Genomic DNA, 12,856 nt, shown 5'->3' with positions numbered 1-12,856 from the left:
GCTTGATAGATCTTCCTCCATCCCTTTATTTTGAGTCTATGTGTGTCTCTGCACGTGAGATGGGTTTCCTGAATACAGCACACTGATGGGTCCTGACTCCTTATCCAGTTTGCCAGCCTGTGTCTTTTGATTGGAGCATTTAGCCCATTTACATTTAACGTTAATATTGTTATGTGTGAATCTGATCCTGTCATTATGATGTTAGTTGGTTATTTTGCTCGTTAGTTGCTATAGTTTCTTCCTAGCCTCGATGGTCTTTACAGTTTGGCGTGTTTTTGCAGTGGCTGGTACCGGTTGTTCCTTTCCATGTTTAGTGCTTCCTTCAGGAGCTCTTTTAGGGCAGGCCTGGTGGTGACAAAATCACTCAGCATTTGCTTGTCTGTAAAGTATTTTATTTCTCCTTCACTTATGAAGCTTAGTTTGGCGGGATAGGAAATTCTGGGTTGAAAATTCTTTTCTTTAAGAATGTTGAATACCGGCCCCCACTCTCTTCTGGCTTGTAGAGTTTCTGCTGAGAGATCAGCTGTTAGTCTGATGGGCTTCCCTTTGTGGGTAACCCGACCTTTCTCTCTGGCTGCCCTTAACATTTTTTCCTTCATTTCAACTTTGGTGAATCTGACAATTATGTGTCTTGGAGTTGCTCTTCTCGAGGAGTATCTTTGTGGTGTTCTCTGTATTTCCTGAATCTGAATGCTGGCCTGCCTTGCTAGATTGGGGAAGTTCTCCTGGATAATATCTTGCAGAGTGTTTTCCAACTTGGTTCCATTCTCCCCATCATTTTCAGGTACACCAATCAGACGAAGGTTTGGTCTTTTCACATAGTCCCAAATTTCTTGGAGGCTTTGTTCTTTTTATTCTTTTTTCTCTAAACTTCCCTTCGCTCTTCATTTCATTCATTTCATCTTCCATCAGCAATACCCTTTCTTCCAGTTGATCGCATCTGCTACTGAGGCTTCTGCAATCTTCGTGTAGTTCTCGAAACTTGGCTTTCAGCTCCATCAGCTCCTTTAAGCCCTTCTCTCCATTGGTTATTCTAGTTATCCATTCTTCTAATTTTTTTCAAAGTTTTTAACTTCTTTGCTATTGTTTTGAATTTCCTCTCTTAGCTCAGAGTAGTTTGATCGTCTGAAGCCTTCTTCTCTCAACTCGTCAAAGTCATCCTCCATCCAGCTTTGTTCCACTGCTGGTGAGGAACTGCGTTCCTTTGGAGGAGGAGAGTTGCTCTGTTTTTTAGAGTTTCCAGTTTTTTTGCCCTGCTTTTTCCCCATCTTTGTGGTTTTATCTACTTTTTGTCTTTGATGATGGTGATGTACAGATGGGTTTTTGGTGTGGATGTCCTTTCTGTTTGTTAGTTTTCCTTCTACCAGACAGGCCCCTCAGCTGCAGGTCTGTTGGAGTTTACTAGAGGTCCACTCCAGACCCTGTTTGGCTGGGTGTCAGCAGCGGTGGCTGCAGAACAGCGGATTTTCATGAGACCACAAATTCAGCTGTCTGATAGTTCCTCTGAAAGTTTTGTCTCAGAGGAGTACCCGGCTGAATGAGGTGTCAGTCTGTCCCTACTGGGGGGTGCCTCCCAGTTAGGCTGCTCGAGGGTGAGGGACCCACTTTAGGAGGCAGTCTGTCCGTTCTCAGATCTCCAGCTGCGTGCTGGGAGAACCACTACTCTCTTCAAAGCTGTCAGTCAGACAGGGACATTTAAGTCTGTGGAGGTTCTTGCTGAGTTTTTGTTTGTCTGTGCCCTGCCCCCAGAGGTGGAGCCTACAGAGGCAGGCAGGCCTCCTTGAGCTGTGGTGGGCTCCACCCAGTTCGAGCTTCCTGGCTTCTTTGTTTACCTAAGCAAGCCTGGGCAAAGGCGGGCGCCCCTCCCCCAGCCTTGCTGCCGCCTTGCAGCTTGATCTCAGACTGCTGTGCTAGCAATCAGCGAGACTCTGTGGGCATAGGACCCTCCGAGCCAGGTGCGGGACACAATCTCCTAGTGTGCCGTTTTCCAGGCCCGTTGGAAAAGCGCAGTATTAGGATGGGACTGACCCGATATTCCGGGTGCCGTCTGTTTCCCCTTTCTTTGACTAGGAAAGGGAACTCCCTGACCCCTTGCGCTTCCCGAGTGAGGCAATGCCTCGCCCTGCTTTGGCTCGCGCACAGTGCGCTTCACCGACTGTCCTGCACCCACTGTTAGGCACTCCCTAGTGAGATGAAACCAGTACCTCAAAGAGAAATGCAGAAATCACCCGTCTTCTGTGTTGCTGGGGCTGGGAGCTGGAGACCGGAGCTGTTCTTATTCCGCCATCTTGGCTCCCGCCGAGAATTGAGGGCAGGTGACCAAAATCTAAGATCAAATAGGCTTGAACAGTAAAGGGAATCAAAGTGTCTTGATTCAAGCCAGGCTGAATTTAGGTAATCAGATTCTTTCATCAGCAGTCTGCCTCTTTCCTTTTTGCAGTTTTATTTTTGTCTACAACTTATCTAATTCTTGGGCAGCTCCGTCTATGCCGTAGCTTCAGGCATACCGTTTACCAGCTTAGAAGCGTGACTGTTTTTATTTATTTCTGTTCTTAGCAATGTTCAGTTCTACAGATATTATGCCTTTATTTGTTTATTCTACTCAGTGGGATAAGCTTCACAGGAGCAGAGACTTTTTCTGTTGTTTATGGTTATAATCCCAGAACATGGGGGAACACTTGGCACAGTATAGATTTTCAACAAATATTTGTTGAATGAATGAATGGATATTTCTCCCAAGAGTTCAAGCAGAAAGTCCCAGGTTCTGCTCTCATTCATTCGAAAGTCCCAGGTTCTGCTCTCATTCATTCAGCGTGGGCTTCCTGACCATCCTGGAACCAGTCCTTTCCAGTAGGACAGGCATGGCGTTCAGTTGCCAGGCCTGAGTCGTGTCCCTGTGCTGGCCCCAGGTGGTAGGGTGAGCCCCCTTCAGACCCCATGGAGTGAGATGTAGGGAAGGCAGTGACTGAAGATAATCGAATGGAGTTCAAGACCATGTAAAACAGAACTTTTTATGTGGAAAAAAGTAGATTTTTACATTGACCGTCACTGCTTATGTTCACTGTGAGTAAAGTGTGCTTTTTCCGAAGCATTCCCTTTAGATAGCAATGCACAGATCAATTCAGATTCATAACAAGATGAACTTTTGGTACCTTCTAAATAAAAGCTTTATTTAATCTCTCATTAAGGTAATGTTAAGGTACATAAAGAACTGAAAAGACAGGTGATAAAATGGGAAGAATGGAATAGCGCCATATCCAGATGAACATCCAGATGTGGCCTGAAGAAGGTATGGGCGCATCCTTCTCTGTTTGTGATTCGATTCCCGAGGCCATCCTCCCTACTGACTCAATGTGTGGAACCAGAGAGAAGCCTGCTGTGGAGTTAGTGAATTTGACCTAATCGAGACAATCTGAGAAAGGACAGGAATCTGTGTGTTTTTTTTTTTTTTTTTTTTTTTTTTTTTTTTTTTTTTTAGAACAAAGAGGTTTTCTATACATCTGTGATAACACAGTAACCATCTGTTGAACTCTTTAATAGTAGGCTTTGTGTTTTTCTGATAATTCGAAGCTGGTTAAGGTGCCGTCCTCTCATATTAGCAGTTCAGCGGCCCCTTCCCCTCTCCTTCCATCCTTAGGGTTCCACGGACACAGTTTTAGCTCCTTTCACAGTGAGGAGCAAGTGCAGCCACCAAGCACGGGCAGAGCCACAGGCTGGCAGAGTGGCTTAGCATCACGAAGCCCTTCTCAGAAGGAGTTGCGTATCTGTGCGATTCAAAGGGATGTTAATCCTATTTTCAGTGCAACTCTCCTGCATTTCCCCTAAAATATCCAATATGCAATTCCATATAAACAGTGTGTTCGTTTCCTACGGCCCTTGTGAGAAATGACCACAAACTGGCTGACTTAAAGCAACAGAACTTATTCTGTCATAGTCTGGAGACCAGAAGTTCCACATCAGTATCCCTAGTCCAAAATCAGGATGGGCCACACTCCCTATGGAGGCTCTAGGGGGACATCCGTTCTTCGTTTCTTCCGGCTTCCTGTGGTTGCCCATGTGCCTCACCTTGTGGGTGCCTCACTCTGGCCTCTGCCTCCATTTTCACACCCTCTTCTCTTTTGTGTGGGGCTCTGTTCATCCTCACCTTTATCTCTCTTACAAGGACAGTTCGGATGGTATTTAAGACCCAGCCAGATAATTCAAGATAAGTTCCTCATCTCAGGGTCTTGGATCACATCTGGAGAACCTTTTCTTCTAAAGAAACCTTCACAGGGTCTAGGGATTAGGGCATAGACATATCTTTGTGAGCCACCGTCAGCCTGTCCTAACACATGGTAAGATTCATCTCCGATAAAGGCATTCAGCCACAAGTGCAGTGTGGTTTGGTCTTCTAATAAAATCCTTGAAGTAGTACTATAATGAATTCGGAGCTCTGTCCGGAGATGCCAGAAGGTGTCCTCGTTTGAATGTAAAGCTCCTCCCCACGGGGTCAGTTGTCGCCTCTCCTTTTGGCTTTTCTCATTTCCTCTGCAGATACGGAGAAAATCTGTCCATGTATTATCCATGCATTCTTTTTTGTTCATTCTTATTATCAGATTCCAGAACAATGAATTGCTGTTTGAAAATGCATGGTTTATGTTTATCTTTTCCAGAAGCACTTTTATACGCATCTCTCCCTAGTAGTGTTTGCTCTTTCAGAGGCTGGTTTTGTTCTTATGCAATTAAGATGCTTCCCTATGTTTTGGAATAAATAGCAGTATCTAAATGTTTTGCTCTTCTGTTTATTTCCTGTAACAGACATTTACACAGCCCCCTCCCATGTTAGATTCTGGACTTCTTGAACCTAGAACCATGTCTCTCTTTATGCCCCATAATGCTTTGCACATGGTAGGTGCTCAATACACTTTTATTAAATAAATGCAAGAATTAATATACTCAAATGAAATGCTGTTTTGAAAAGTATATCATCTTTGTCTTAGGTAAGGGCAATTCCTCAAATTTATTTTTTAATCATTTCATATTCATGTGGTAAAAATTGTCTTAAACTAGCAGATCGGTGAATGCAATGTTGATTTGTATACAGGAAGCTCATAGGCTAATTTTAATCTTCTGCTGTCTTTCATGAACATAATACTAAGAAATGGTTTCTGTCCCAAACCCTTCATAGGCAGCATGCTGGGAGTCACAAAGCATGCTGGGAATACTTGTCAAGGAGAAGAGGGAAGCTAAGAGTGATGCCAGGCAGGGGTCAGCGGACAAATTAAGACCATAGAGTGGGGAGAGAGGAACCTAGGCAGAGCTAGTCACCGAGACTAAATCAACAAGCCTCGGGAAGTGCAGTGAGCCAAAAACCCTCTGATCTAGCATGCATCTTCAAAGTTGTCACTTGAGGTGGCTGCATGGAAGGTGGCAGGTGGGATCCCCTATGAGTTTATCTCTACTTCTCTTTCAACCATTGTTGAGCCTTCAGTTAAGTCACCAACCCATACTGTGTTTATTCTCTGCGTTTTCTAAATGCTTCTCTTCTTCAAACCTGCAAATTTTAGTATGAATCCAGCTGTTACCCAGGTGATTCATAGTTCAGCAGAGGTGATTTTTAAGGAAGTCCACCATTTTTGAACAGATATAAAATAACCCTGAATAAAACATTTTATATCATTTTCAACCATGATCTTCTAGAACAATAATATAAAATACGCCTATGTGGCAATGAATCTTTGCCTTTAGATGGTGAGAATAAATATGAAATAATCAATACTTGTAACATTAAGATATAGAACCCTCAATATGGAGCCAAGCACATGGAAATATAGTGAATCTTAACCAGATTTCCAAATAAGCTGAGGAAGAGGGAGATCCAGTCCCTGTAACACTTGTGGGGTGCCCACCATATTTTCCCCTCTGACTCAGTAGTGTACAATTCTTTCTAGGAAGAAAGTGTTCACAGAATTCAAAATGATAGGGAAAAAACAATACACTTAGGTACCAGATTTGTTCTTATGTTCTTTTATTTTATAAAATTTACTGCCTTTCATTTTTTTTTTTTTTTTTTTAAGATGGAGTCTTGCTCTGTCACCCAGCCTGGAGTATAGTAGCACCATCTCGGCTCACTGCAACCTCCGCCTCCCAGGTTCAGGTGATTCGCCTGCTTCAGCCTCCTGCGTAGCTGGGACTATAGGCACGTGCCACCATGCCCAGCTAATTTTTTGTATTTTTAGTAGAGATGGGGTTTCACTGTATTAGCCAGGATGGTCTCGATCTCCTGACCTCGTGATCCACCCGCCTTGGCCTCCCAAAGTGTTGGGATTACAGGTGTGAGCTACCGCGCCCAAATTTATTGCCTTCTAAAGGGCAAGATTTATTCAAGCCTGTGCCAGAAATTTTCTTCATTACAAGGTGACTCTTTGGCAAACAGATGCTATTGACTCTTGAATTTTCCAAAGGCGAAATGGAAAATTTCAGTAATTTTGTTTCCAGCTGTCTTTACAGATTTATATTTGGACCTTAATCCTATTGGAAATCATCTGAAACTCGTGAAACACACAATTGGAAAGTTAATTAGGGAGAAAGAATAACAATATTATCTATTACACCTATTTAGAACATTCTCTTGAAATCTGGTTATTATTTTTATTAGAGACGTGAATCTGTGATACTTCTAGGCCTCTTGTGTTTGAACTTTAATAAATTGTACTCTGCTAAATTAGGAAGACTAAGTTTAATTAAATGTATTGGTTAATGATAATTCTCTTTTACATATTTAGTAAATATTCAGTTGAAGTTTATTGAGCATGTGCTATCTTTCAGATTCTGCGCTAGGTATAGAGCACACAAAGTTGGGAAAGACTTTTATTGTGCCTTCAGGAGCTCATGATTCCACAGAGAGAGTTAGACATGTCAGCCAGGAATCCCAGGGACATGTGAAACGCCCAGTGCTGTTTTATGTATTGCATGATACTGCAGGACAGAGGCATCACTAGAACAGCTATCATGCTTTTCTGATGTAAGAATAGATTTTATCCAAAAAATGTCAATGCTACTTTAGATGTCCTTGGATTTGTTTTCTTCTTTCCCAGAAAATAGAGAGAAAATAACATCAGGCAGACAGGCTTAGGAGGCACTATTCCCTGAATGATGTCCTTCCTTCTTGGATCCTGCTGTGACCACTCGGGGGCCACGTGGGACTTGTCTATAGATGGAGTAGAGCATTAGTTGCCTTCTTGTACTTTAGCTTCTTCACAGTTTTAAAATGCCTTTTTAGAAAATGTAAGTAAAATTCTTAGCCAGTTGGATGCATATTTATCAATTTTTCTTAGCCCACTCTGTAGCATATTTACTGATATCTGAGAATCCTGACTGCACAGTGTTATCCAGAGAGCATGTGTGCTGGGGAAATCAAGAAAGCCTCTCTTGTGGCATAAACATTGAGGGGGACATTTAAGGAAACCGTAGAGAAGGCAAACCTTTCTTAACAGCTCTGCACTTTTCATTGGCTTCTTGCTGTGTGAAAATATTGGGTGCTCTTCATGCTAAAGATGTTAAATGCAATTTCTTAGCTAGATTATGCTGCTCTTTATGTGTAAAAAATCACAAGTTCCAGTGTCTGACTCACCTATGTAAATGTAACATTGTCACTTATAGGGAAGATATAGAAAAATTTTCCTATATCAAATACTCTGAATGTTTTACCATGCAGTGAAATACTGTTCTCCCTATTGTAGAACAGATGCTTCACAATGAGTTACTGAGTTTTTCTTTTGTCATGTCTTAAAGACATGTCGCTGTCTTAATGGCAACGCATGCTTTCAGAAAAGTAGATATAATTCCAGTATTTCTTTATGAAATGATATTCACTCAGGCAAATTATGTGCACTTAATTTTCTTTCTGTTGTTGCAGTATCATATACTCAACCAAACAAATCGGGAGAGACACTGAATTACCTCTTATCTATCTCACTGAACATAGTTGACATTTTGCTAAGTCGTAGCAATCTAGTTAATTCTGGTTGCCTTCTTTCTGTGACTTAACAAGTTGCTCACAAAGAATAAAAGTGTATACAAAATATGCAGTTCAGAATCATCTAATGATATAGGTATAACATTCCTCTTTCACAGAAATATCCTAATGTGTGACAGAAAACTTATGTCTAACATTATTAGATCAATAACCATGCTGGAAGAGGTACTCTTTTCGTGAGAAAATATATGATATGCCTGAAAGTACAGTGATTACAGGATTGGACTGTGGGACTCAGAGGTAACCTCTGGGTTGCTTCTGTTACCCATGGTTACGCATAGGAAAAGAGCTACCCAAGGTGGGAATGGTCCCAGGGGCTCCTCAAGTTTGACGGTGGGGAACACCAGGAGCAGGAAGGCTCTGAGGGTCCTTATGGTCTTAACGACAAATAAGGTGATCTGGGTCAAACACTACTTAACCAGCAATTCTTTTAGACCAGAGCTGAAGCAATAGAGAGTCACCCTGAGATGAGGGTGACGTGCAGGGGTCCTTGGGTTGCAAAGGCAGGGCAAGTTCTGCAATGCTCCAGTTATCAAGAAAAAGGAGGAGCCTCCATCACCTGTAGGCAAGTAGCCCCCAGTGATTCCCTCTGGTGAGGTCTACAGAGTGGGCTTTTTCCAGTTCATCACTACAGGTGTTGCCTTTCATGGGTCCTGGCTTCACGCAGGTAACTCTGACCTGAACACCTGGTGCATTTCACCTGTCCCATCCCCCACAGGTTCTGTGCAAGGGCACTGTGAGAATTTCTAGCCGCTATTGAGGTTTGGGCACAGAATTCACACTACCTCTGTGTGTGTGTACCTAAAGAATGTAAGCACCAAATTGAGTTTAAAGTAGTGTTGGATGGGTGATGTACCCAGACATCTTGCAGAATTGAGAAAATGTGGGACATTAGGGAACTTTGAGGGCTAATGGACCTGTTTTATGTCTTCATTATGGTGGAGGTTACAAAAGGCTGAATGCATTTGTCAAAATGAATAGAGCTGTACACTTTAAAAACATCAAATAAGTTCTCTGGAATTTCACTCTCTGTAAATTATACTGCAGTGTAATTTTAAAAATTTAAAATTTAAAGAATTAAAAAAGGAGTGATGATTGCCATACATCCTAGAATATATTAATATATATTTTTGGACTGTTATTTCTCCCAAGCTGCAATCTGAGTGTTAACCGTATCATGGTATTTTTCCCGGCAGCTGACTGTGATGCCCCACTGGCCTCTGCCTTGCCTAGGTCATCCTTCAGCAGCTCCTCAGAGCTGTCCAGCAGCCATGGCCCGGGGTTTTCAAGGCTTAATCGAAGAGATGGTGAGTCTGCCTTTTTCCTTGTATTGCTCCTTGGTGACTCTCATTGGATTTTCATTTAACAAAATAATTATAATTGATTAATACTTTGCAGAAGGAAGTAAAATTCAGAATAAGCATATTTGTTCACATTTGAAACTCCAAGAATGTATTTGACAGGAATAAGTTGATCACTTTGGCTTCCTGGTCCTGCTGGGTCTCCCTTGGTACAATATTTGTGTGCCTTGAACAAGTCACACCTGACTTTGACAGTGTTTGAACTCTTTGTATACCCCTTGCAATATCCGAGTATTATTTATCGAAGACCTTAGATTCTGCCGTGTCCTTTTTTTTTACCTTGGTTTCTTTTTTCTGCCACAGTATACATTTTGTTGTTCCAGATTATTTAATTATCCCTATTTGGATGAGAAAATTGGCAAAGTAAGGAAGCATTTAAAAAGATTTTTATTATGTTTTAACTACAACTCTTAGTTTATTTCTTATTATGGTGGACTTGATTCTCTCTTTAGCATCCACTGTAGAAAAATAACCATGTAATGGTTTATTCATGCTCTACTGTGACTATTCCATTTATATTTGTAAACATATCTCATGAGGAGTGTGTTTCTTTTACATATGCTTAAGCAGAAGTGTAGAAAATTGAATGTTGTCTTGCTGTGTAAATTAGGGGGAACTTTAAACACCAAATACATTGTGACAAGGAATCATCCTGGCATTTTCTGAGCACAAACTCAGATAGAACTTCTTTGAGTAAATTCTCAGAGGAAATTAAATTTACACTATTAATAAAATGTATTTGTAGGCATATATTAGAAAAGATTCAAAAGTGTCTACCGTATTTTATATAATTATGCTTTCCTATTTTCTTATTGCCCTTGTTCTTTTTTTTTTTGAGATGGAGTCTTACTCTGTCACCCAGGCTGGAGTGCGGTGGTGCAATCTCGGCTCACTGCAAGCTCTGCCTCCTGGGTTCACGCCATTCTCCTGCCTCAGCCTCCCAAGTAGCTGGGACTACAGGTACCCGCCACCACACCCAGCTAATTTTTTGTATTTTTTTTTTTTTTTTTAGTAGAGACGGGGTTTCACCGTGTTAGCTAAGGTGGTCTCGATCTCCTCACCTCATGATCCACCCATCTCAGCCTCCCGAAGTGATAGGATTATAGGCGTGAGCCTGTAACCACGCCCAGCCTCTTTCTTTTTTTTAACTCCCTGTTGCATTTCTTGCTGTTTTCTGTATTTGAGCACATTTAATGCATTGCACATTGGACCAAATAAATGTGTTCTGGCCGTTGTTATAGGCAGTATGGTTATGAAACATGAACAACTTAACTTTTCATTTTTCTTTTTATTTTTCTTAAGTCTATGATTTCATTTGTTGCAAGATATGGGCTCTGTTTTGTTACTTTAGATTCTATTCCTGCAGACCCTCAGTGAATGGTCATTATCACTGAAACAGTGACTAAGCCTGGGTACAGGGGGTAAAGGAAAACAAGAGCAATCTCAAGCTATAGCTCTTCTTGGTGTCAAATCATATTTTGTACTGAAGTACATGACTATGAGGATTCTTTATCATAGGGATCATTTTTATTCTTAGTTCATGTTCCTGTAACTCATCGTGCAAAAAAGCATGATATCAATCTTAATAAAATTTATTTTCATGTTAATGAAGTTAGAAAAACAGGCTTACTTTAGTTAGCTATCAACTGAGTTTATTACAAATTCATTGTTGTTGCTTTTTTAAATTGGTTTTGACTTTTTTCTTCTCCTTCATGGTAGCCTGGAGTATTCATCAAAGGAGTTCCAAATTGGGAGTGATTTATTGAAGGTTATAGATTATCTCTAGTGTTTTAATATCCTTTATTAGATTCAGAATGGTCTATGGAAGAGTGACTGAACAAATGTTCTGATCATAAATAATTAAACTAACAAATAATGACCCCCTGTCTCAGACATTAAAGCCTTTCTCCAGTGGAGTGTAAAGATCTCAGAGCTAAAAATTAACAGGCAGGAAACAAGTCGTTTCCCAGTTGTGCCGCCCAGTGCCTTGTACCCATGTGATGGGAAGACGCCATGGAAACAGCTGCGATAGTTACTCAAGCCTTAGCCTGAGGAGTGAGAGGGGAACAAGGTAGCTATGCATCCTGTCTGTCCCAGTGTAAAGAATCAAAATGGACTTGTTGGAGGTGTCTTTCTTCATGCCTCTTGGATACCACAAGTAAACTAGTTCTTCCATGCCACTAAATGATGAACCCGTGGGCCAAACAAGTTAATGCACTTTTATAAGCAACTTATTTAATTCCCTTTAATGGGGAAAACTCAGTCTTTCCACCAAAGGTTTCATAAGTTATGAAGCATAATCCAGAATTACTTTCAACTTGTAAAAATGAATTATCATGAATATTGCACAGATTGGATTATAACTAATTAAATATGTTTTTGCTTTCTACATCTTCATAGTTAGAATTTCAGTATAACCTCTAACATGGTATTGGCTAATTTGAGGATAAAGTGACCTGTTGTAAATTAATTAATTAATTAATTTATTTATTTATTGAGACAGAGTCTTGCTCTATTGCCAGGCTGGAGTGCAGTGGTGCAATCTCGGCTCACTGCAACCTCCGCCTCCTGGGCTCAAGTGATTATCCTGCCTCAGCCTCCCAGGTAGCTGGGACTGCAAGCGCCCGCCACCACGCCAGGCTAATTTCTGTATTTTTAGTAGAGACAGGGTTTCACCATGCTGGTCCCGATGGTCTCAATCTCCTGACCTCGTGGTCTGCCCACCTTGGCCTCCCAAAGGCGTGAGCCGCCGCGCCTGGCCAACCTGTTGTAAATTTAAGAGGCTAAGGGTCAGTGTGCATTTCTACACCTTTCACATTGCATCACTTGAAGCTAAGAAGAACTCTGTGGTATATTACATGCAAAAATAAGACTGAAATAAGCTGACAAAGACTTAGGGCAAAAAAATAAGGTTTTGAGCAGAATTGAAGAAAACATTTTGATAATAATATCAAAGAAATTCAGAGATGCCATTGAAACCATTTAATTATTTTAACATGTTATTCCTTTTTCTGTAACTTCTTCTGACACTAATTGAAAATTTCAGAAAATTAACCTATAGTTTAAAATGTTTAAAATATGAGAATTCAAATGATACACTGGTACATAGTAAATTCTTAACATTTTAAAATAAATAATGAATGATTTATATTAGGAAATGAAATCTTTATATTATACACACATACAGTTGTAAAACTTGGTTTTCTCCATGATCAATAATTGGCTTTCAGAGGCAATTTAATTATGCAATGGTTGTCCTTGGTTTTATTATACTTTACAATAAATGGATCGATGCTTTGTTTAGTTGACAAATACAGACATAGGTGAATTAGTTTTACCTTTTTCCTTAGGCCTGTTTTCTCATGTGCTTATAGCTGTGTCGTTGTCAAATGAATTTGTGAAAATATAATCTCTTATTTTAGACAATTTCAACAATTAATAAATACTGTGAAGTTGTTATTCCATGACTGTTTGAGAT

The 12,856-nt window shown here is 40.7% G+C and overlaps 1 protein-coding gene across 1 annotated transcript in view; it reads left to right on the top strand.

Annotated features, from left to right (window-relative positions):
- Nucleotides 1–12,856, top strand: part of LOC100605972 (contactin-associated protein-like 3) — a 268,405-nt gene that overhangs the window by 27,361 nt on the left and 228,188 nt on the right. The window contains 1 exon segment of the mRNA XM_004087052.3: nucleotides 9,214–9,324. Within this exon segment, the coding sequence (XP_004087100.2) occupies nucleotides 9,214–9,324 (111 nt within the window).

This window comes from Nomascus leucogenys, chromosome 22a, assembly GCF_006542625.1.
Source record: "Nomascus leucogenys isolate Asia chromosome 22a, Asia_NLE_v1, whole genome shotgun sequence".
Classification (NCBI taxonomy): Eukaryota; Metazoa; Chordata; class Mammalia; order Primates; family Hylobatidae; genus Nomascus; species Nomascus leucogenys.
Note: the sequence above shows the minus strand (reverse complement) of the source record. Positions and strands in the feature narration are given on the sequence as shown.